Source organism: Chelonoidis abingdonii, chromosome 4 (genome assembly GCF_003597395.2).
Source record: "Chelonoidis abingdonii isolate Lonesome George chromosome 4, CheloAbing_2.0, whole genome shotgun sequence".
Lineage (NCBI taxonomy): Eukaryota > Metazoa > Chordata > Testudines > Testudinidae > Chelonoidis > Chelonoidis abingdonii.
This window is the reverse complement of record NC_133772.1, coordinates 89918183-89942614: the sequence shown is the minus strand read 5'-3', so window position 1 is coordinate 89942614 and position 24432 is coordinate 89918183. Positions and strand designations below refer to the sequence as shown.

The window sequence follows — 24432 nt, the reverse complement described above, 5'->3', positions numbered from 1 at the left end:
GTCGAGGAGGAGTACAGAAACCGATTTAAAGAGTCCTTTATATCGATATAAAGGGCCTTGTAGTGTGGACGGGTGCAGCGTTAAATCGGTTTAACGCTGCTAAAATCGGTTTAAACGCATAGTGTAGACCAGGCCTGAGATTGCTACTGGCAGACATTGGCAGATTTTATTATCTTTGTTGACATATGGAGAAGTATAAGCTTGCCATTTTGCCCTACAAGGTAATTTTACGGTTTTGAAACAGATTTGTCTAAAGTCTGTGGTGTCCAGAATGGAGCCCACTCTTGGAGCAGCACTGGCAGCAGTATACCACCTCCATCTAGTTGCAAGGAAAATTCATTTCAAGGGATAAGCGTGGATAATTCTAAGGCTGTTGAGAATGTAGTTAATGAGAATAGAGTACATGAAATGAGCAACGTTGGGAAAAACTTCATGCATCTCTTCCAGGCACCGTATTAATAATCCTTCGGATGAGAAGGTGGCAGACAAGTCTACTAAGGTATATATTTACTCTTCTTTTTCCTCTTAGTGTCAGACTGGGTAGGAGCCTAATTCCAAAGCCCATTCATTTTAAAAGAGAGACTGCCATTGACTTCAATGACCTTTGGGTCAGGGCTTAAATTTGAACAGTAAGAAATAACTGCCTTCACTGCCATTGCATCTTATTAACTTTTAAGATGTCTTAGATTTCCTGTTTGTGGCACATTGTAATTTGCAGTGAAAATGCATATCATGTATCAAATGGAGAATTATGGTTTTTGTGTCTGAGAATGGAGTATAGGGCTTATAAACACAACTGCTGCTTGTCAAAAGGAAACTGGATTGCTAGAAATGATAGCTTAGTTTAAATGGCCTACACTTTGGCAAAATTGTGATCTCACAAAGATCTTTTGATCCAAAGACCATCGAACACAAAAAAGAGTCTTTTCATAGACTGAAAATCACCTCAAAAATTTAGACTAACTTCCTATTGCTTGAAGAGGTCTGTAAGGAGTACAGTACTGTTTCACAGGTTAAAATAATAGAATATACATACTGCACCTGTCAGAGTAACGGAATAACAGACCTACCAGCCTAAAGTGGGGAGAGGAGTAATTCATGCCTGAGCATGATGGATATCTGCCTTTGTGGCAGCTGATTTAATCAGAGACTGCTTTGTGATACATTTTTAATTTAGTTGTAATCATAGAATGAAGTGATTAGTATCTTTAATTTGCTTATTAACTTCCCACCACAATCTTATCTAAAGTGCCTTCTTGTCCCCTTCCCTCCATATTCACTCACCTAAATATGAATGAAATTGGCTTAACTTTAAGGAAAATTAATGTGTTTTGTTTGATGGTTTTCAAGGTTTACTGTTTTTTTGAGAGGTTAGACAAAGGTTAGGTTTTGGGGAGAGGAAGTTACATGTGTGTTTTACAATATTAAAGTTAAGCCTTGTATTGCACTCTGTCTTATGTGAAGATATATAATGTATCCATACATGAAAAGCTGTTATCTTCTGAATGCCTTTGAGTGGAACGGTTGCTGAACCTTCACCTTCATTGGTGACTCTGATATTCTGGCCCCCTTTCACTATATTCCACATATCCTGTAGTGTTTTTATGCTTTCAAGAATCTTCAGATTTCATTAAGATCTTGTAGCTAAACATCAGAGTTTTATTCAGTAGTGATGTGACTTACATAGAAATGTGTCTTAATGACTGTAAATCAGGCTTGCATTTTTTTCCCCTTGAGTTAGTTTTTGATTTGAAATAGTCACATGATTTCTTTTCCAACAGAAACCCCAGTTCTGGAACAGAAAACAGAAGAATGAGGCAGAGGCCTTTGCTCATTACCGCCAAACACACACAGCAAATGAACGCCGACGTCGCAATGAAATGAGGGATCTTTTTGAAAAGCTGAAAAGAGCTCTGGGACTGCATAGCCTTCCGAAGGTCTCCAAGTGCTACATCCTCAAACAGGTAGGCATTTTACAGCCCAAGCTCATCTGGAGAAAAACTCCTTTATTGTGGGGCAAAATTGACATCAGGTCTTTCAAAAACAGTATAGTGATATGAAAAATATTTTAGTGGTGAGAGTAGAAATTCTGTTCTCCTGAGTGCAATTATTTCACAATGGGGAGAAATGGGTTAATTCAAGAGCAAAATTTTAGGGTTGTGAATTTAACTCTGGAAAGTAACTGCCGGTGTGCCTTGGCAATTTTAAATTGTACAACCAGACAGTTTTGATCTGTAATGAAGATAAATCTCCCTAATGTGAGAAGAGAGAGCCCTTGGTGAAATATTTTATTTCAGCATAGCAATTAGATACAAAACTGTAAATGAAAGGAAACAAACTGCACATAATGAAGAGTCATAAATAATTATGCTCATCTGTACATTGCATTCCAAGGGCTGCGTCAGTTACCTGCTAGACATAGATTTATGGAAAATAGATCCTGTCAAACTCACTTGATATCTTTTTTTGATGTTTTGGTTGATAGAGTGTTGTTGTAATATATGTACGCTTCTGTGAAGGCATTTGATTTGGTACTACATGACATTTTGATTAAAAAAATGAGAGAGATGTAAAATGAACATGGCTTACATTAAATGAATTAAAAGCTGGCTAACTGATAGGAATCAAACTGTAATTGTAAGTAGGGACTCATCATCAAATGGCAGTGTTTCTAGGGGGGTCCTGCGGCGATGGGTTCTTAGCCCTGTGTTTAACATTTTTATTAATGATCTGGAGGAAAACACAAAATCATCACTGATGAGGATTGCAGGTAAGACAAAAATTGGGGAGTGGCAAATAATGAAAAGGACTTGTCACTGCTACAGAGTGATCGGGATCACTTGGCAAACTGGACGCAAGCAAACAATATGCAGTATGATAGTGCTAAATGTAAATGTTTACATCTAGTAACAAAGAATGTAGGCCATACTTACAGGATGGGGAACTCTATCCTGGGAAGCAGTGACTGGAAAAGATTTGGAAGTCATGATAGATAATCTGCTGAACATTAGCTCCCAGTGTGATACTGTGGCCCAAAAAGCTAATGTAATCTTTGGATGCATAAATGGGAAATCTGAAATAGGGTAGCAAGGTTATTTTACCTCTGTATTTGGCACCAGCAAAAGTGCTGCTGGAATAGTGTGTCCAGTTCTGGTGTCCACAGTTCAAGAAGGATGTTGATAAATTGGACAGGGTTCAGAGAGGAGCCAGGAAAATGATTAAAGGATTAGAAAATGTGCTTTATAATGATAGACTGAAGAAAGCTCAATCCATTTAATTTAACAAAGGAAAGGTTAAGGAGTGACTTGATGAGTGTAAAGTACCTGCACAGTACAAATATTTAATATTGGGTTCTTCAGTCTAGCAGAGAAATGTATATCATGATCCAATGACTGGAAGGTGAAGTAAGACAAATTCAGACTGCAAATACAGTATAAATTTTAACAGCAAGAGTAATTAATCACTGCAACAATTTACCAAGAAACGTGATGGATTCTCCATCACTGACAATTTTTACATCAAGAGTGGGTGTTTTCTGAAATACATGATCGAGGAATAATTTTGGGGCAGTTCGGTAGCTTTTGTTATACAGGTTAGACTAGATATGACGCTAGATGTGCATAAACATGAAGTGGAAGAAACCAAGATTCATCCTATTTCAATTGCGTTCAGAGAAACATTACAACGTGGTGACTGAACTTTCTTCTTCTGTCTCCTGATTTCTTAAAATAATGATGGAAAATGTCTGTAGGAAGACTTTCAAAATGCCTTTTTGACTGGGAAAGGAGAACTACTTATTTCTGCGTTGTATGCATTAGCTTGGTCTCTAAACTGGTATTCTGACATGCTTTAGGCCTACGAAGAGATCCAGGGGTTGACTGATCAGGCAGATAAACTGATTGGGCAGAAGAACTTACTGACTCGCAAACAAGACATTCTGATCCGTAAAGTATCCACACTTTCAGGTGAGGTAGTTTATGGGGACATAGTGGTTGGAATAGTGAAAGAAAGTACTTGAGGGAGTGGGGTGGCCATTAGTGGATTTATACAGAGATGGTAGAATGTGCAGATATGAGATTTAGGGTCAGCTCCTCAAAGGTACATAGGTGCCTAACTCCCATTAAATACCTTTGAGAATCTGGCCCATAGATTCTAAGAAAGAAGAAGGCTGATTTGGGGATTGGGGTGTATTTGTGATAATAAAAGGTACAGTGTCATAAACATAGAAAAGGAAGTATTTATTTTTTCGAGCAGTAAGGGCCAAAGATTCTAAAGTGGATCTTCAGCTCATATGCAGCTTTGAGGACAGAATTCAGACCTGTCAGTCACTGGCTCAGGGAAACAACCCTCCTGCTGAAGAGACCCGCTACTTTTGTTTCACCTCCACAGGTAAAGGAAGTGTGGACATTCCTTCCTGCTGCAGAGCTTTAGGATCTTAGTATCCAGTGCACCGGGGATATCCAGAGAGAAGAATATTTCACTTTCTCCAGAAATAGTTTTGTCCAAGGAGCCTGTCTCCTATATCCTCAACAGCAACACAGGGCTTCAACTTTGGACATCAGTCTGGTGCTAATTCCTTTCATGACATCCTTTCAGCCTTCCAAAGGATCTGTCTCTATCCTGTCACTCTGTCTGCTGGCTTTTATGGTACCAGCTGCATCAGCCAGATGGGATATGGAATTGGCACTATCCTGAGAATACAAGTATTGCATATTCTGTGCTGACAAATTGATTCTCAGGATGATCCTGATATTCATCTACGCATGTAAAGTCAACTTCATATTTCATAAGTTATGAGTGATAGGACTAAAGTCCTTCTGTCCCAAACCATTGTGCCTCATGGAAAAGCTGTGGCACATGGGATGTCCACCTAGCACAAAAAAAGTATCTAGACAAATCTAAAACATTAAAGCAGTCAAGCTCAGTATTTGCAGTCTATCTGTTGGGTGTAAGCAGGGAGGAGTGAGTGATTGTTTTTCAGAATCTTACATGTCTAGGTGGATCAGGTGGCGTATACTTGAGCCACATGAGGCAAAGAATTTGTCTTTTAGTGAACCCTGGTCACATTCCGTAAATGCAGTCCATGCCTCTAGATGGAGACATACTGTTCTTAAGAAGAAATCTGCAAGACAGTCTCCTGGTCCTTTATAATATGTGTCAGAGCTGGGAGGTAAGCCTCTCCCGCTGCTGTAGTTGGAAGGATGGTATTGATTATATAGTACCTCTGTCATTTGGGAAACAGCCTGTGTACAGTTACATGTAGTGTAATTGCAGCTGTGTCGATCTGCTCTGTGTGGCTCAAATGCGTGTGTTTCTCACCAACAGAAGTTGTCCAGTAAAAGATATTACCTCACCACTTTGTCTTTCTGTGTAGAGTTATGTCAGTTTTGATCATATATTAAGCTAAATTTTCGCCATACCTACACACTGTTGATAAAATCTCTTTGTACAGTCTGTTGATCTTACAGTTATGAGTAATATTAAAATTTATATGAGCTTACTCTAAAATTTCCTTTCTTTGAATAGTAAGATCTACAGATCTGAACAACTTTGGGTAAGATGAGGGATTCCCATTCGTAGCTAAGTAAATAATGTTTTCATGCCCAACTGTCTGTGTATTCATAGTTAAGGACAACACAGTTTTCACTGTAGCTGTGAAAGTTCTCAACTGGCAACCTGTCCGTCAGGGAGGGACATATATCCCTGCGCCATTGGTTGTTAGGTCTGAGTTCTGTCTATCAAAGGTGCAGACAGGCTGAAGACCTATTTTAAGATCTAATGTTTCTCCTTGAAGAAAGGAAATTTTGGGTAAATGTTGATACGTTTTCTTGTTTCTGTGGTGTGCTCTAGACTGTTCTTTGGAGATTGAAGGGGGTTTACTGCCCCTAGCCACCAAAAAAAAATTTGCATTGGGACTAACCTGCTAGATCTGCGTGGTTCCATTCCAACTCTTAGTCCTCGAAGCAGATAGAATCTGAGGACATGTTGACTCTCTGCTTCTGCTAATCTTTCTGTAGGTAAGACAGAAGAGGTGGTCCTGAAGAAGCTAGAATACATTTATGCCAAACAGAAAGCAGTAGAAGCACAAAAGAAGAGGAAACAAGTTGAGCCGGAGGAGCTTGTTGTGTCCCCCAAACCCAGCAGACAGCAAGAAGAATCCTCCACTTCCTCCAAAGAGCTGGGACAAATGATTGTGACTAATAGGCGAGGGAAGCCATTAATACTCGCCAGGAAAGGAGGCCAGGCCACGGGTAGGCTAGGAAAGATATCTGTTTGATCTAGTTGCAAAGGAAAAAAATGTATAATTGGACATCTTGGAGGGGGAATAGCAGCCTGCTTTGTGTAGCCATCTTGCTATAAATTTATTAATTTAGTACAAAGTAAAGGTGAAGTATTAAAACAAGAATGTTTGTGGATGTTATGTATATTGTACGTTTTATGGTACAGTCTAAGAAGGTCTGGCAGTTTACAAAAAACACATTAACTTCTTCTGCGATTGGCTATGTGGGGTCTGAGGTCTGCACATGTGGAAATTAAGGTAATCTGAGTTTGCCTGTTACTAGCTGACTGTAGCCAAGAAAATTGTCCAAACTGAACAAAGTGGGCTGAGGACACCAACATTGATATTCACTCAAAAGAGAACTGCTGTCAGCTAGTAAGTTTGTATTGGTTAAAGGCCTTTTGGCACGCAGTGTCAGAAATATCACTTACAGTTTATGATTTATATTTGTGTTTTTATACAGTCGAGACCACATCCTCTCCTATTACATTAACTACAGCCAGCCTAGTAATGACTCCACAAGGGCAGGTGCTTACACTGAAGAGCCCCCTGATGCCAGGACAGGTTGCCGCTGTTCCTTCCACACTCCTGCAAGCTGAGCTAAAGCCTCAAGTTGCCAGTAACACAGTGACAACACAGCCAGGTAAAGTCACGTGATAGCAGGTTTATTGGGAGGTAAGAATTGATATTGAATCTGTATCTCTGTTCATTTATGCACTTCTGTTTATAAAATAATAATTTTTCCTGTAAGAAGGTGTGTGCCTCACCAGTAGTGTCCTTTATATAATTCTTTCTGTATTCTCACAACTTCACTGAGTGTGGTGGATTCTTACTGAAATATACCTGTTATATAACACAGAGAGACTCGATTATGCAATCAAAATGTTGATCAAGTCAATTGAGCTATTTATGGTTTTATCATCAGGTAAATAGAATTTGTTGTTGAATGTTAGTATTTCCAAAGGAAAGAGAAAGGAAAAATATCTGAAATGTGTAGAAGGGAGAGTATCAGGCTGATCTGTATTAGAAATAGAACAATCAGATAACCATTTCTTAGACTGCTTTCAGATGGTAGTATAGTATCAGATACAGCATGGAGCTAAGTGCTGCATTTTCTGTTTTTGAGCCAGTATCTAAAAAAGAATTGCTTTTCTTCCCAAATAAGGTATTGCATCCGTGATGATTCAGCTACCAGGCTCAACAGTTCCTGTCCAAGTGAAAGGCATCCTCACTAACTCAGCTATTCCCATTACGTTGTCAACCATTGCCAGTAACCCAGTGCCCCCTGCAGTAGGAACAGCTACAGAAGCTGCTTCAGGTAAGGTCTTCATTTACAAATCCTTATGTTTGGGAGTATGAAAAGCTGTCTTTGCAAATATTTAGGTTCAGCTTTTCCTCAGGATAGTAAATAACATTGCATCTTACCTTCACAGTTTTGTAGCTGTCAGTAAAATTATGTGCAGGGATGGAGGGGTCATTTATTTAACCTCCTGTTCAGCAGCACTTAAGGTTTGAGCCATCTTGGAACTCTCATGTCTGATACTATTAAAGCTGAAACATTTGACAGAAGAATTGTGCATGGGGTTTAGGCAGAAGATAGTGGATGTTTATATTAGTAGAGCTTCCTGATCCAGTGTATAGAACTCCAAGAGGAGGCCACTCACCATCTTACTGGAGATACCTGTATAATAGGGTATATGGAGCTAAGGAGGAAAGGAAGAGGTTAGTTTCAGATGTAGGTCTGGGGAAAATCTGACTACCGTGTCTGGGAACTACTTTGGAATCCAAAGCACATGCTACCAGTAAGGGAGTGTATGAGGTCCCTGAAATACGCAGGATCTTGCTGAGAAACAAAACATGCAGGAAACATAATTTTCAAGTGTTCAATAAATTATTGTGCAAATACAGTGGTATTTCTTGATGGCAGTGACCATTACATGACTTTCACCAATCCACTTTAGAAAATTCCTCTTCTCTGAAGAAGCTCTGGAAAAGGAGAGGCTGATAAATTTAGCTTAGTGAATGATGGCAGTAATTCCACTAATAATTAGAATGAACTAATAATTATTCTGAAAACTAATGTGGAAGTGGCACTTCTGCACAGGCCTGCTCTGTAGTAGTTATATCTACTGACTTCAGGGCAAATAAATAAAAGTATTGCTTTTACTTCTGGAGAGCAAGCACAGCTAAGGGACAGTGTGTGGGAATTTTCTGTCTTGTGTATCACTAGAAGAATTGTCTGCTAAATTCCAATCAGTTTCGCTTGTGTCAATCAACTGAAAGCAGGAGGAATTGCACACATGGCATTGAGGGACATAGCTTAAAGATACAGGGTTACACAGGTGTACCTGAAGGCTGAATTTTGTCTACAGAACTCTTAGTACTGGTAGTCAGCTGACAGATCCTAAGATGAGTTTGCAGGGGCTGGTCTTAGGGGGGAAAAATCTCTATCAAACATGCTCAACTCAAAAACAAAAACAAAAATTCTGCAGACAATAGACCTCATGGGATTTCATGTTATTTATATGACTCACTCTTCAGAGTGGATTGAATATTCAGTTTGTAGGGGAAAAAAAGAAGGTACAAACAGCTCAAGACTGTGTATTTGGGCAGATGTTGTATGCTCTTTGTAGGGGTGATTTGTGGGGGGGAAAGATGATGTGGGAGAGGGCAGATTGTCTCCAGCTTCAGTCACCAGTGATCCTGATGGGTTTTGCTTTGTTTGGTTTTGCAGAGAGTGAAGATTCATTCATGATGCCAAAGATTGTTAATGTGACATCACTGGCTGCTGAAGGGGGTGTGAATTTAAACCTGAATAGAAACAAGAATTCTCATGTAACCCCAGGTGCTGGTGCCCAGACATCTGAGCCGTCCCTGAAAGCAGGACCTCATGAAAGTAGGCGGAATGAGGACATCCTTTCAGAAGAAAAAAACAAGGCATCTCCTGGAGACAGCTGTGGAGATGGGAGAAGTGCCACAGGGCCCACACAAATTTTCCTTGAAAATAAAGACAGCGGCTTTCCACAGATTCGGAATGTACCCAGTGTGAAGGACTCCTCAGAGTCCTTTGCTAAAAAGTCTTGCGTTGGAGAGTTTGTTGGAAGCCAGGGGAGGAGGAAAGAGACTGATCAGGGAGGGGAAAGGTTGAAGCCAAAGGATTCTCCATTCCGCAAGCTGCAGGTTAAAGACCTCAAAGACTCCAGGATAGAAATGGAACTGAGGAAGGTAGCCTCTGCAATAGAGGAAGCAGAACTAGACTCAAGTGAGTTACTAGGCAGCATTGAGGAGAGTGATGACACTGATGAAACCCTCACTTCACTTCTCAATGAAATTGCCTTTCTCAATCAGCAGCTGAACGATGACACTTCCGGCATGTCAGAGCTGCCTGGTACTCTGAGCTCAGAGTTTTCTCCAGAAGACTCTGAAACACGGAGGGGAACTGCCAGTGACGTGACCACTGCTGATGGAGCCTCCTTCCAGTTTGGTCACTTGGGCAGCAGTTTCAAGGGCCTTTCTGAAGTTCGAGGGAGTAGTGGCTCCATAAGCCCCCTCCTGCTTCACCTGGCAGATGATGACCTTACTGATGGTGAGAGGAACTCTGCAGAGCCTTCATCTCAAGCAGATATTTTGAAGATAGTGATAGGCTCTGAAATGAAGGACTCACTTGCCAACCTCTCAGTAACTGGTGGTGTAAGTGGTAAAACCTTAGATCCCCTGGCAGAGACCAGTGTGTCTCCTCCAATCCTGCAGATGAAATCTAATCTAGAAGGTGGTAACACTGACACACTGTGGAGGCCTATGCCCAAACTGGCACCACTTGGGTTAAAAATTGCAAATCTTCCGTTAGACTCAGAAGGGCAGAGTACCAAGGTGATGCCAGTATTGGCACCTGTAGTTGCAAAACTGCCACCCATTGGTTTAAAAACTAAATTACCTTCAACTGAGCTGGAAGGACAGGACAGCAAAATAATGCCCACATTAGCATCTGTGGTTGCAAAATTGAACAGTATTGGGACCTTGCCTTCAAATTCTGCAGGCAAATAAATGCTTGGATATTTCAGAGACTGAAAGGAAGATCTGGAGCAATTTGGACTATGAAAGGAATTGGTATCTTGAGTTTTAACATCTTCCCTTGTCTCCAGACATTTGTTCCTGTATCTCTGTAAAGAAAATATAGTATCAGTGCACTCTTCTGACCTGAGGGCAGGCCCCAAGCTGAGAAATCAATGCTATGAAACTTCAATTGTGCTAACATAAATTTTACCTCACTACTGTGTTTTGGATGTTTATCCCCCAGAAAGAAAGATGATGATGTATTACCATTGCTGGGCATATGGTATCCTTCCAACAGTGGGTCCTTCACAAAGAGTTTATGAAACTAGAGGTCTGATGGACCCAGGCCACTGAGAGATTCATACCCTAACACAGATTCAGTTATTTCTGGATGAGGAGAAATCAGGAGTACTAGCATTTTACCAGCCAAATTAACTATCTATGCAGAAGCAGAGGTGTTCACATCTGTAGTTTGTGCACAGCCTACAAAATGTAATGAGCTTGTGTAAATGAGATTGGAGCAAGCTTGTTCAAACTGGGTGCCCTGGGTGGAGGAAAGGGAGATTGAAGGTAGATTTCCCAGAATGCTAATGTCAAAAATTTCCATTCTTCAGTGAGTGAGAATTATCTTCCTGCTCCAACTCTCTCTAGTTAGTTTCTACCTACATCATTTCCATATGAAATCTTAAACGCCCATTTTAAGGTGAAGAAGGAAATGTTCATAGTGATAATTGCAATACCCCAGTGTTGTTTTTTTAGTTAGCTAACTAAAAAAACATAAAACCCTGCAATGTTCTTCCTTGAGCATCCTAGGAATGAGACAGAATCCGGAACGAACAGATTCAGACAGGAGAAATCCATCTGAGTACCAAATTGCTAACTCTTTAAAAGCATCGCTGAGGTAGTTTGAGTGCCATTTGTCTCCATTCTCCTCTCTTTCCTTCCCTGTTTCTTCCCTTCCTCGTGGTTCTTGAAGACATATACATATCGAACACATTTATGGGAAGTGACCCTTTCAGGATTATTGGGACATGAAAGTGTGTGTGTGTGTGTGTGCGCGCACGCGCACGCGGGTCCTTCCAAACCATCCATTTCTTAATGAATTCAGGAAAGGTACTCAGAGGTTCTCATTGCATTTATACAAGATACATATAGCAAAAAAACAAAAAATGCTCATTACCAGGGAAATAGAGCAGTATTTGAATCACAAGATGTATTTTTTATTCTCTTCTGCCACCACTTATTCAATAAACTGTAGTTACTCTTCACTGTTAAGCTGTTGGAAGTGAAGGGCCTGCAGATTGTAAAGATATTTATATTTTTGTACACAATTTTTGTTTTCTTAGTTTCCTTGAAGAATGAAATTTTCAGCCTAGAAGAGACCATTTGTTAATGAGTGTATAAATGATTTCTTTTTCCTATCTAGTTTGTAAATAATAGGAATTATGGTGGACTTCAGGGGCTTCTTAGGTGCTCCTCAAAAGTGAAAATCACTGCTGTGAAAATTGTGTAGAATCTGGGAACAGAGCATTATGCCTTTCCTGCATAATTGTATTTAGGAATGTAATCCCTGCTCTTAATGCCTCAGCAGCAGCAATTGGGATTCTGCATGCCCCCAGTGCTCGTGCCCCAGCGCCACCCCCTCGTCCCCCCCATGATGCACTATTGCAGGAGTTTTCATCTCTCCCAGCACTGTGCCGGTGTGTCTCACATTCACATGCGTGTGCTGTAACACTCTCAGTAGAAGTGGCAAACTACATTTAGTGCAGAAGTATGCCCTATATAGTAAGCTGCAGCTTCTGGACCTGTGTCTAGAATGGCTGTGTCACTGGGTATGTATATCTTGTGTTGTTTCCTTTTTTTTGTTACAATTTTCTATTGGGCTGCAAAGCAAAGAGAGCAGTCTTAAGCTGGGTATGCATAAGGTTGCACCAGACTCTGTGTAATGGAAGTGTCTTCACCTTGGGATTCTACAAGGCATGTTTGAAAACAGTTGGACAGGTGTACATCATTTTTACTGCCTTTGCGTATTTTACAGTTTAACCTCAGTTTGTGTCATAAATGCTAATCTCCTTCCTGCACTAAAGGGTTGAAGAAGAGGGTATGGGTTAGTATGAGAGTCATGCAAAGCCTTATAGATATCATTCAATGCCTTAGAAAAGGGAACTAGCCTATAAATACGTTTACACCTACTCCTTAGATATTAGAGGCTAGATCCGAACCTCATTTACACCAGTATTAATCTGAAGTAACTATATTGATCTCAGTTGAGTTACACCAGATTTACACTGATGTACCTGAGAATTTGGCCTTGGGTATTTTAAATTGGCTGAAGTTGCTTATCATTCTCCCCAAGACAATTTGATTTGCCATTAAATTCAACTCCTTGCTGTGTGAAACAGCCATCAGCTTTGCGCTGATGGTGCCACACACAAAAAAACCACTAAATTTTCTCTCTGTCCCCTATTGCTTCTTGATCCAAAATGGCTGCTGTTCACTTAAGTGTTAAAATTAAGTGTGCATTAACCCATGTCTGTACATTAAGAAGAATATGCCTTTCACATTTCATAGGGCACAGATAGCATTAAAGTCACTCAAACGCTCTTTTAAAATAACCCTTCCTGCCTTGAGGGGCAAGGTGATGGAAAATGCCTAGCTATATATTTACTATTTGGCAGTGGGCAGTCTGGAATTCCTGCTGTAACAAAAGCATATTGTTGAGATAAAAACTGACCTGCCTGATGCCAGAAAACTATCAGTAAGTCAGCCAAGAACAGACCTCAAAGTCAAAAGAACCAATAGGGGCACAGCCAAGAAAGGTGTTTGGCAGGTTCTGCCTAGCAACAAAGCCCCTTTGAAAAGCTCATTAGCCTTTGCTTTTCCTAACCCTCACGTCATCTTTGCATTTCACTATCATTTTAAATGTCAAATCCCCTCTCACCAACAGCCCCAAAATCAATTGGTTTGGAAAAAACTTTTGGAAATTATGCCCACTATTTTTAAGAGGCGGTAATACAAGAACGTGTTACTTTTGTAGCGAGCGGGTTTTGGAATCAGGAGAACAATAGAAACCCCTGCAAGGAGCACGTTGTCACTAGACCAAGAGTCCTGGAAATTTTGTTTGGTTTTTTAGACAGGTCTGTAAATAGACAAAATGTTTTTAAGAATATAATGCAATGTCAGATTTAGCTTTTTTCCTTTTATATATTAAAAATATATCTTTCCCTCTTTTCAGCTTTTGAAAAATTGATATTTTTGTAGAAATCTTTAACAGTACAGGACTGACTGTTCAGTGACTGTATGTGAGAGAGAGAAAGTGTAAAACTAAAATAAACCAATCAAGTTCAACCAGGAACTGGCCTTGGAAGCTTTTATTATTGGGAGGGAGGGAAGGAGAATGGGATGAATAATAAACTATTAATTGTCTTGGTGGTGGCAGGTGGAATTGCACAATCAAGCCGAACTAGAAATATTTAGTCTTTCTAAATATAGTTTGCACTCTGTATTTATTTATATGTATTGCGCTAACACCTGAGAACGCCCGTCATGGATTGGGCTGTACAAACACAGAATAAAAAGATAGTCCCTCTCCCAAAGAGCTTAACTTTAATATCTCTGCTTCTCCAATAAATCAAAAACAAATATCAGCTTCTCATATAAAAGAGGGGAGTGTTTTTTTGTTAGTGGGGAGTCTTAAAGATTTGATCAGACAGTTTCCAAGGAGGCTTGGCTTCTCTACTGTTGTGTCTTACTGCAGTGACACAGTTACTGACATACACATTTGAGCATTTTTTTCCAACGGCATCAAAAACAGTTTAAAAACAAATGGTTTGGGGTGAGAGATTGTGAGACTAGAGCAAGAATATAAGCAGGCGGGATGGTGATGCTCTTTTTTAGGGTCCGTTTTCAGTTGTTTGGATTGTTTTGTCTTGCTGGCATGGACAGACGCATTAATGGCTGGCTTCTCCATTGCAGCAGCAAACCATTGGCAATAATAGTCTGTCCTCAGCGAGGAGTGCCTACATTTTATGGCATTTAAGTGCAGCAAAAGCAGCTTTTCAGAAGCCCAAATACTACTATATGTATATATGCAAGTTAAAAACACACTACTTATCAAACACAAGAAAATGAATAAACTGGAAAGATGTACAGTATCTTATTTTTCTCTTTTTCTGTCCTATCAATTTTCACTATTACTTACTGCATTTTATCTCAGTGCTCTTTTCTGTCTCATCTGTTGTTTTCTTGCTTTCGTTTTCTCTCCTTTCCCGTTCTTATGCTCCTTTCTCACCTCAGCCTCAAGTTCAACACTTCTTTTCCTTGCAGTTTACTTGCACTCTTGCAGTGTGCTGGAGTCTGTCTGCTGGTTCATTTTGTCTGTTCGTAGCCCTGTAGCTTTCCATATTTACTTCCAGGCCTGAGCATCCTGCAGGTGAGGGCATTTTAAGTCACTTCGTACCATGCTTGTACAGACTGCAGAACCATGTCTAAATGAGGCTACATTTGGCTGTGCTAACTCTGCCATTCTAATGGGCTGTACTGCGGTGTCTTTATGGCTCAGAGAGGAACCCTTTTGGAGCAACAGCAGCATAGAGAAAACTCCAGATTCTTGCTTTCAGGTTCGTCCAGAACCAACATAGATTGAAGATTGTATTTAAGGGATCCGTGGCAGGTGGCCCTTGTTAAACTAAGGGTATATATCCTGCTGCCATCTTTTTGGGTGAGAGTGAAGAAGTCCAGAGAGCAGCTTCCAAGCCCTATCTAACAAACTTCCATGTTTTTATCCCTGGCTAGTCTCATGGAAGCAGGGAAACTCGTGTTTCTTCTTCAGGGTCAATTTATGATGCGTGCTCTTAGGCCAGAAGGGTTTTTCCTTGAGACTCAAAGAGCCCATAAAACCCCATCACAGACTCCAGCAAGAAATACTAATTTAATATTAGGTATGACAGCTCACATCTTTGCCAAAGGTTGACACTGGAAGGGATTTGAATGTCCCCAGTCATTTTAATAAGGCTGTGACCATGTAAATGCAAAAACTATGGAGTAGTTCTGGATGAAAAGAAAAAAACAACCCCAGTTTGACCGTGGAGTAGGATGAAAATAAAATTATTCAGCAATCCACTAGAATTCAGTATTTGTTACTCAGAAGTTAGCTTCACAATTTTCACTTAATTGGAGGAAGTAAGTTTCTGGGCCTAAAAAGTCCCATGGAGCTACAGTCCCAAACCATGGGGAGATCAGTCTTCATGCCCTATATTATTATTTACTAGAACTGCTTGCAAAACATGTTTTTCCTTGCAAAGAAAAATTGTTTGGATTGTTTGAGTTTTCTTAGGAAAAAGAATTTTTTTTTAAATGGACGCACTTTTTTTCCCTTGCAAAACTTTCTACTGTGTTGACAAAGCTTTTTTCTGTCAAAAAGTATTGTCATGGCAAACTTCCCATCCTGTTCACTTCTAGGCCAATGCTCAGGGCTTGACCTTTCAATTGCTGGATTGGCAGTAGGCAGCACTCCTGCAATGAGCTGTTCTACTCAGGATCCTACCTCTAGCACTTCCTTCTGCAGTCTTCCCTTTAGTTAAAGCAAAGCTATAGCGCTGTGAAAGTATAATCATCATCCCTCTCCCCAGCACACTGACTGACACACATCTCCCATGGACCAAGAGCAGTTCCCCATTAGGACTTTGGGCATCTGTCCTGTGACACTTAGAACCCTTTTTCAGAAAAATCCAGTTCTGAGTAGAAGAGGAGATACTAGTCAGAAAATTCCCCAGGGCTAACTGAAGTGAGGTTTAACGTTTTCCCTGGGAGGAGCAGGGCTCAGGGCCCATTGCTGATCCTAAGGAACTGCTGGGAATGGCAAACTCAGCGCTGTGGATCCTGGCATGTTTGCATGGAATGCCAATGGCTCCGATCTAGACTGGTTGACAGCATGGCTTGCTCATGAGCTGTGCTACCATTGGTGGCCCAGCCTTCTCTGTCTCCCCATGTAGCAGAATGCGCTAAGCAGCATTAATTTCTGGTGGATTTCCATGACAAAGCTGCCAGCTTGGTGGGGGATAGTGTCTAATAACACTTAACACCTCTGTATCATTTTTATTCTATTCCAAGACTTATCCTAGGGTGCCTGCTCCTCCTTTCCATCTCCGAAGATCATATGGAGTCCAGTCAAGGACTTGGCGCACAGACTTTTTGCTTGCTCAGGAATGTGGGGTGAGGAGAATGTCAGCGCCACTTCTACACTTACTGGCTACATCTGACTGGAACTCATGCTCCTTAATCCAAAGAGTAGATGCCATTACCACCAAGGCCTTAAGTCAATTAAAAACTACAAGAACTCTTCGAGAGCCTATGGCACTCACAGCTAATGATCTAACTCAAATTCCCACAGCCTGTTGTAGCATTTCTTTATTTCCGTTGCTTAGCATTGCTGATGCCTAGCTAGTTCTGCATTCAGCTGGTTCAGCTTTCTCCTGTCTAATCAGTCTGCTCCCCTTGCCATTTTCCTTCAGCAATGCCACCGTCCATTTTTCCCCACATTAGGCTGACAAGCAACTATCTTATCATGAACTTTAGTTTGTGACTGCTAGGTCAACCCAGCAAGTGGCATGAATTTTCACTCAAAACAAAAACACAGTAACAGTCACAATGAAAAGAAGCTTAGCTGAGGGTAAAGGCACCTAATCCTTTAGGAGGCAGGAAGCCTGGGTTGTATTCCCAGCTCTGCCACTGGCCTGCTGGGAGATCTTGGGTGAGCAATTTTACATCCCTGTGCCTCAGTTACCACATCTGTACAATGGAGCTATTGATACTCTTTGAGTTCTATGAATGAAAAACACTATATAAAAACTAGATACTACTATATCATTAAACTTTGCCTAATTAAATCCTATATTAGCAGCTAGGTTTCCATCTGGGATGTATGTGTTCTGCATAAAATGAAGCCGAAAGCTGCTGCTCTCGTCTTCGATCCAGAGATGCAGTCCAAAGAGATTACTGGTTCCAATATGCATCCATCTTCCTTCATGGGAGCAGAAGGATGCCCCTGATTTGAGATGATGCATTGTCACATGCTGGAAGTTTAGTGTCTGCAGAGAAATCTCTGTGGAAGTTGAGGGTGGCTGTGAACTGCCTAGTAAACTCCATGGCTGGCACTTTGACAACTGGACTTTAGGAGACTACTTGCAGTATCTATACTACGTGTGGAGAAAAAGACTATAATAGCCAGATGTTACTATGTCTGTAAAGGGAAGGAGGACGGGACATGGCAACATTTTTAAAGTATTTTTGTATTGGAATAGTGGCATCAAGCTACTGGCTTCCAACGAGTCAGTGTAGTTCCTCCATCCTTGGGCCTCTTGTAGGTGCTCCCTGTTTAACACAGTTGTCCCTGAGTCCTGCTCTGGGGCTTGGCTGACACACTGAGTTCCATTTCACCTGCTCCCACAGACAGGTTGATGGCCAGTCACCACCCAGTGGGGTGAGCGGGAATCTCTGTGAACCACCGAAAGACCCAGTTGAATTAGAGTCTGGGCTGCAGTCTTTGTTACATTCTCCCATTTAAATTACTGCTGAGGCGGAGCAGCAGAGTCCAAGGTCCATGTTCCTGACAGCCCAAGGGGTTTGAATCCTGGGTTTTGCTTTGGCCCATTACAAATGATGAGTCAGGAACAAAGATTCAGAACCTGAGTCTGATCCAAACTCTCCTGAAGTTTGAGGGGGCTAGGAGCAGGGTCAGTTTAATCTCCGGAGTCACTGGGAGACTTGCTACACTGTGATTTAATCAAAAGTGCTCAGCTCCCATTTGGGCACATAAAAAATAGAGTCACCAGAATTTCTAAGGAGCTAGCACCCAGCAGCTGTGCCCCTTTGGAAATTGGGTCACTTCAGATAGGCGCCTACAGGGTCTCTGGGCATTCTGGGGGAGCAACAGAGCCCCTGTACCTTAGCAGTGCTCTATGGCCTAACACCAGACTATCAAAGGGCCATGGTGATGAGTGTGACATGACAACCTAGCTAGCTAGAAAAGGGAGGGGAAAGGAATTGCAGCAGGATTTAGGGAGGATGGGAAGCGGGGTGGGATTAAATCAGGGCTGGGAAAAAGGAAGGGTGGGAGTTCATAGGGTGTGAAATCTCTTGGGGAACAAAGATCAGGGAGCTGATTCCATACAGGAGGAGTTTTTAACCTTACCCAATATGTCCCAGAAGCCTGAGTGCTGCTCTCACTGGGACTGAGGAAAGCAAATCATTCTGGGTTGCATGAGCACCACTGCAGGTAGCCAGCTGGCAGATGAACTATTAGTGGGCTCAAGAAGAAAGCTGAACATATTTTTGTGGTGCTGCAGGTTATGGGAAATAACCATAGCTGAACAGTAGGGAAAATGTTTTAAAATTTGTTTAAGTTTTGTACTGATCAGGGCAAATTGAGCCTGGAGCAACAACTATAACCAAACATGTATGGTTTGGTGCAGCTTATTATGTTCACTGGCTGACATTTCACAAGACGAGGCTTTGTGGAGGAGATTTAAAGCATTAAAAGGTCATGTAGTTCTCAACGTCTACCACAAGGGGACAGCCTTAGCAAACTGAAGTTCAAGTTCCTGATTTTGGGTTGGAACCCAGTCAATTAACTGTATGGTTGTATGGGTTTGTATAAGAGACACAAGAATTGTACCATTTTTTGTGGCTATCAGACTTTGTTAAAGCCTCACTCCAATGGCCCCTTTTCCTACCCCATTCACGTATTGAGCAGCCACTGTGAATTCCTGTGAGGCCCCTACCCTCGACTCCTTCAACCTCTCTCCAGGGATCCCTATTAGGGGTCAGTGATGGCTTGAGGGGAAGATGGGGCTAGTAGAACAAATAACAGAAGTGCACATGTGTCTTAACATACCTAATGGTCACACCCGTCTCCAGTCCATAGCGCATTGCTTGTTTCTAGAGTATAAGCTTTCTTGGGCAAGGAACATGCCCTTGTATATGTTTGTCCAGTGCCTGGAACAAAGGGGCCTTAGTCCTGACAGAGGCCTCTGGGCATTGCGGTAATATCAATATTAAACAGCATTAATGGATAATATGTGGTATCCTCCTGATCCTTCATATCTCCACACACTCTGGGAGTGCAGAGCTCCAGAGAAGGCCAGCTGTGGATTTGATGGCAAACTATTTTAAACACCTTCTTCAATATTTATTTTAAGAAAGTAAAACCATAATTTGTTTTAAAATAACTACACAAAACTGACAACCTTACAGGGGGGTTCTGTATTAACTATCCCTGTAAAAAGCTAGGTCAGAATTAGGCCATGTCTACACTACAAAACTTTCAACTTAATTTATGCTGGCATATAGCCACTGTGGTTATTACATCGCTTGGGTGTGCGCACACTTGGCTTCTTGTGTCAGTTGTATGCGTCCTTACCAGGAGCTCTTGGACTGATTGTATTGTGAGTGTGGGGCATTGTGGGACAGCTCCTGAAGGCTAGTAACAGTTGATGTAAGCAATGCAGTGTCTACCCTGACCCAGAAGCGAAGCTTGCTTCTCTGCCCAGGGTGTCACGACTATCCATGCTCTTTCTTTGTAGCCCTGGATAAACGAGCTTAGTTTGAGGTGTTCTGTTGCAGTGGTTTTCCAGTGAAATGAATGGTGCTTTCTGTCAATGACACTCCTTTCTGCAACTGGCCAGCACCAACTGCGTTGTGCATTCCTGTGTTAGCAATACATTGAGATGACTGCTTTCTGAATGGGACTACATGCATTTTCATTATCTTGCAGAGAGAGACTGGGGTAGATTCCAGGTGGGAAAGTACAGCAAGAGAATTTTCCTACCCCAGCCTACAAGGGAAACCCGGAACAGCAGTAATATGTACCCAGAGGAATCCTCATGACAGCCTCTTTCAATCCACTATCACATAGAGGCGTCCTCTGGATACTGGGTGTCCCTGTCCTATTCCAAATGACCTAGTAAAGGCTCCTTATTTATTTGTCCATCTTGTTGCTAATGAATCTTGTTGCACCCATGTACATTCTTCCCAGTTCCCAGCAATGGGAAGAGTCATTTTTGCCTTTCCACAGCAGGGCTCATAGCAGTGCTAGAAACGATTGTCAACCACAATGAAAGCCTTGGGCCCTGACTACACTGAGATTTAAAACTTCATTAGCACCTTTCTAGGCACATGGTTCATGCTAGCACGAGGCCATAGGCTGAGAAATGCTGAGCATCTCCTGTGATTCGTTTCCCTAGGCTGTGTAGATGTAACTTTAGCGCCCTCGTGGCCAAGATGGAGTCTGCTCTGCAGGCAGCTCTGGCCAAGAGAGAGCGCACACAGGAATGCAGCAGGAAAAATCCCTTCCACCTCAGGGGCACCTGTTCCAAACCCCCTAGAGTGAACATCCCCCTACAGGAGAAGTACAATGGATATAACAAAGGGAAGTATTTATTTACAGAGGGATGAGAGGAGAAAAATAACAAGGGGAAATATAGGGGGAGCAGTAAAACAGGGCTGCATCCAAGCCAAGGTCCCACGGGCCAAGTGGGAGCACAGTCTGGAAGGGCAGACACCGAGCAATGGGTCTGCATACAGAATTCAGGAGTCCTGAGCAAAGTTCCAGTCCAGTGGGGAGTCTTGGGTGCTCCTGGTCGTCTTTGGCGCCAATGAACTTTCCCCCAACAAACCCCTCCAGTGCCCTCTTCTGTTGCTCTCTGCAAAGCCGCACAGAGCGACCACCTCCCCACTTAACTAGCTAGCAGCCTCCCTTCTTGTTCCCAGTGCAGAGTCACAAGCCCCAGTGCTCACAGTCCCATGCAGCTCCGGGCAGCAGTGATACTGGGTCCAGCTCTGGCCTGTCCTTCTTGGGCGATTCCTCCCTGGCACAGGGCTCCTCCTGGCTCCTGTCCTGGGCTGTCCCTGATCAGCCACTCTGGCCTTCCCAGGCTCCAGGCAGGTTCTCTGCTGCTTCCTTTGTAAGGGCCTGCAGGCTGCTGCCTCTCTCTCTCTCCCAGCTCCAGAGCCACCCCCACCCCCAAGTTTCCCTCTATCATAAGCATTCCCAAATCTGGACCTTAGCATCCAGAAATCTGGGTGCCTGCATGAACCCCTCTAAGCTTAATTACCAGCTTAGATCTTATCTCGCTGCCACCATCCAAAAATTCTAGTGTTTGGTACACTTGGGTCCCCCAAAACTCCCTGTGGGACCCCAAGACTCAGATTGGCCTGAGTTCCTAACAAGGGGAAATACACCATTGCCACACCCTCTCTCCCATCCAGAAATTTCCTCTCTGCGGCTAACCTGAGAGTCTCTGATGCAATCTCCTTTAACATACACAATTACAAGAAGCATGTCTCCTCTCTTCACAAAGAGACAAACCCCACAATAACAAAGAAACATGAAAGATCTAATCTCTCTCCCCTTCGCTTCTCCCGTCTCACCAATTTCCTGGTGCTGCAGAGATTCACCCTCCATAGATCTAAACACAAATGAGAATATCGCCTCCTTTCAATTCTTAGCCTACCCAAAGAGAAACTTCAAACAAGTCTTAAAAGAGATAGAAAACACATGAAATGATCCTGCATCAGATTGACAATCACAGGGATCAATTGCTAAAAGAAAAATATGAATAAACCAGCCTATTCAAAAAAAGATACATTATAAACATTCGCAGCAAACTACCACACTGTAAATACAAAAAACAAATACAGCCTATGTTTTTTCTCTTGTACTTACAACTGTTGAAACGCTGAGATTAGAAGCTTACAGATAGAAAAAGATGACCCTCTCATAGCTGAGAGCCAGACAAAGACACAGAGCCAAACATTCCCTCCCCTGAGCTTTGAAAAATCCAGTTTCCTGATTGGTCCTCTGGTCAGGTGTTTGGTTCCCTTTGTTAACCCTTTACAGGTGAAAGAAACATTAACCCTTAGCTATCTATTTATGACACCCTCCTTTTTCCTAGGAGGAGGGGGAGAGTGAGGAAAAAAGATTCAAAGGGCCATGCTCTCTAAATCCCAAAGGGTTTACATAGATGTAAGCAAGGTTTGAATGAGCTTTCCCTTGACAGCTAGTGATAGGGTGACCAGACAGCAAATGTAAAAAAATCAGGACAGGGGGTGGGGGCATAATAGGCACCTATATCAGAAAAAGACCCAAAAATCAGGACTGTCCCTATAAAATCAGGACGTCTGGTCATCCTAGCTAGTGATGAGCTGGGGGTGGGGAAAGCTTCAGACCCAGACTGTATTTATTTACATGAACACACCCACTCTGCCTAGGTATGAGCAGACTGAGTTGTGTTGCCAAAGTAACCAGTTTTGTCTGGTGTTGGGTTACAAATCACTTTTTGAGTGCGGGGATCATGAAATGTTATCCTTATTGTATGGGCAAAGGACAGCATAAATGTAGATAGCCTGTCCTGATTAAGGGGGTCACCCTTAGCTGAACTGAGCTCACGAAGCAGGGGACTCAGATGCCAGACACTTGTGAAAGGTAAGAGAGGGTGGGGATAGATGTTCCTGCCTGGAGGTGTGGACTCTGCCTAATGCTATGTCTACACTAGAGACCTGACAGTGGCACAGCTGTACCCCTGTAAGATCTCTTATATAGCCACTTTATGCTCTCCTGCTGGCATAATTAAACCAGCCCCACCAAGCAGTGGTAGCTATGTCATCAGGAAAAGCTCTTCTGCTGACATAGCACTGTGCACACTACCACTTATGCTGGTGAAACTTCTGTTGCTCAGAGGGGCAGAATATTCACATCCCTGAGCAACATACATTTTGCCAACATAAGCGGTAGTGTAGACATGGCCTAAGAGTACTGCCCCACCCCACTGTTCAAAGATAGAGGTAATTAAGGCTCCATTAGGAGTCTTTTTGCTTTAAGTGATCATGAGAGCTGAAATCATCTGCTGTGGGACTGGGTTTCTACCCAGCCTGCTTCAGCAGTGAGGTTCCCCCACAAGAGCTGAAAATCATTGAGAGCTGGGTGGAACCTCAAGAAACCAACCCACTGAGGTCACAGTAGAGTGGCAGGTGACAGCAGAAGGTGTTGGTGTGCATTGGGGATGGCCGACGGAGTAGAGAGGCGAGCGGTCAGTGAGAAGGCTGATGTCCAGGCGCTTGTTCTGACAGCAGAGCGAGCAAGGTGCCTTTCTCCCCACCCTGCCAGGGTGGGAGGTGAACTCTGAACTCTGGGACTTCACTGACCAAGGACAATAACTGTGAGTGAGGGTGGTGTAGGGAAAAGAGAGGGGCACATTAAAGGAATTTTTGGTGGTCAAACTCAAGAACCTGAGGCAAAAGACACTGCCCAATGTACTCTGGGGAGGGTGTTTTGCCCATGGTTTTATGGGCATGAATCCTGCTTGTGGTTGTGTTTTCCTGAATTAAAGCCAGGTTACTTCCTTCCTTCTATTAAAAGTCTCTTTTCTGCACTCAGACTCTGTGTTTGCGAGAGTGGCAGCATTGCCTCTTAGTGGTGCCCAGGGGGTGGTGTGTAATTTTCCCAGATCTTGTTTTGAGTCTTCCATTTTGTGTGCCAACTTGCCAGTTCGTATTCTGTGCTGTAAAACCAGCCTGGCCCTGCCAAGACTGTCTATTTCAGACACAGCACTATCCAGAAGGGGAGTGGGACACCTCAGAGAAGATTTGCAATGAAAGAGCCATTGACCCTGATTGTCTCTCAGCAACCTACTGTTAGGGGGCTTATTCCTTCACCCTCCCACTTCCCTGCTCCTTCTCGCATGAACAGAGAGCAGCAATACCCAAAGTCCAAAGGCGCAAACAATTCAATGTTTATCGGGGTGAACGTCCAGCAAACATGATTCCAGTTTCCTTCCTCAGTGTCCCCTTCCCAGCTCTGACACCACAGAGAGCTTGCTTGTGTCCCTGTTCCTGTTCCCATTTCCCCCTTTAGCAAAACATGATTTTAATTCCCCCATCCCCGGTCCCTGTTCCCATTCCCCCCCCCCACCCACACTTCCTGATTGACTTCAGACTATATAGCAAAACTTGAATTTTGCTTAGCTATTCCTTAACCAATCATTTTACTGAAATTTAACTAACCAATCCTAACATATTGTAACATGGTTATTTAATCAATTATA

General features: G+C 42.5%; 1 protein-coding gene across 6 annotated transcripts in view; it reads left to right on the top strand.

Moving 5' to 3' along the window:
- Positions 1-13688, top strand: part of MGA (MAX dimerization protein MGA) — a 94555-nt gene extending 80867 nt beyond the window's left edge. For all 6 annotated transcript variants that reach the window (XM_075065455.1, XM_032793866.2, XM_032793865.2 and 3 more), the window contains 7 exons: positions 448-499; positions 1782-1964; positions 3854-3965; positions 6018-6251; positions 6744-6923; positions 7446-7598; positions 9015-13688. In XM_075065455.1, coding sequence (XP_074921556.1) covers positions 448-499; positions 1782-1964; positions 3854-3965; positions 6018-6251; positions 6744-6923; positions 7446-7598; positions 9015-10324 — 2224 coding nt within the window. In that variant the 3' untranslated portion in view covers positions 10325-13688. The remainder of the gene's footprint in view (positions 1-447; positions 500-1781; positions 1965-3853; positions 3966-6017; positions 6252-6743; positions 6924-7445; positions 7599-9014) is intronic.
- Positions 13689-24432: the final 10744 nt, after the last annotated feature.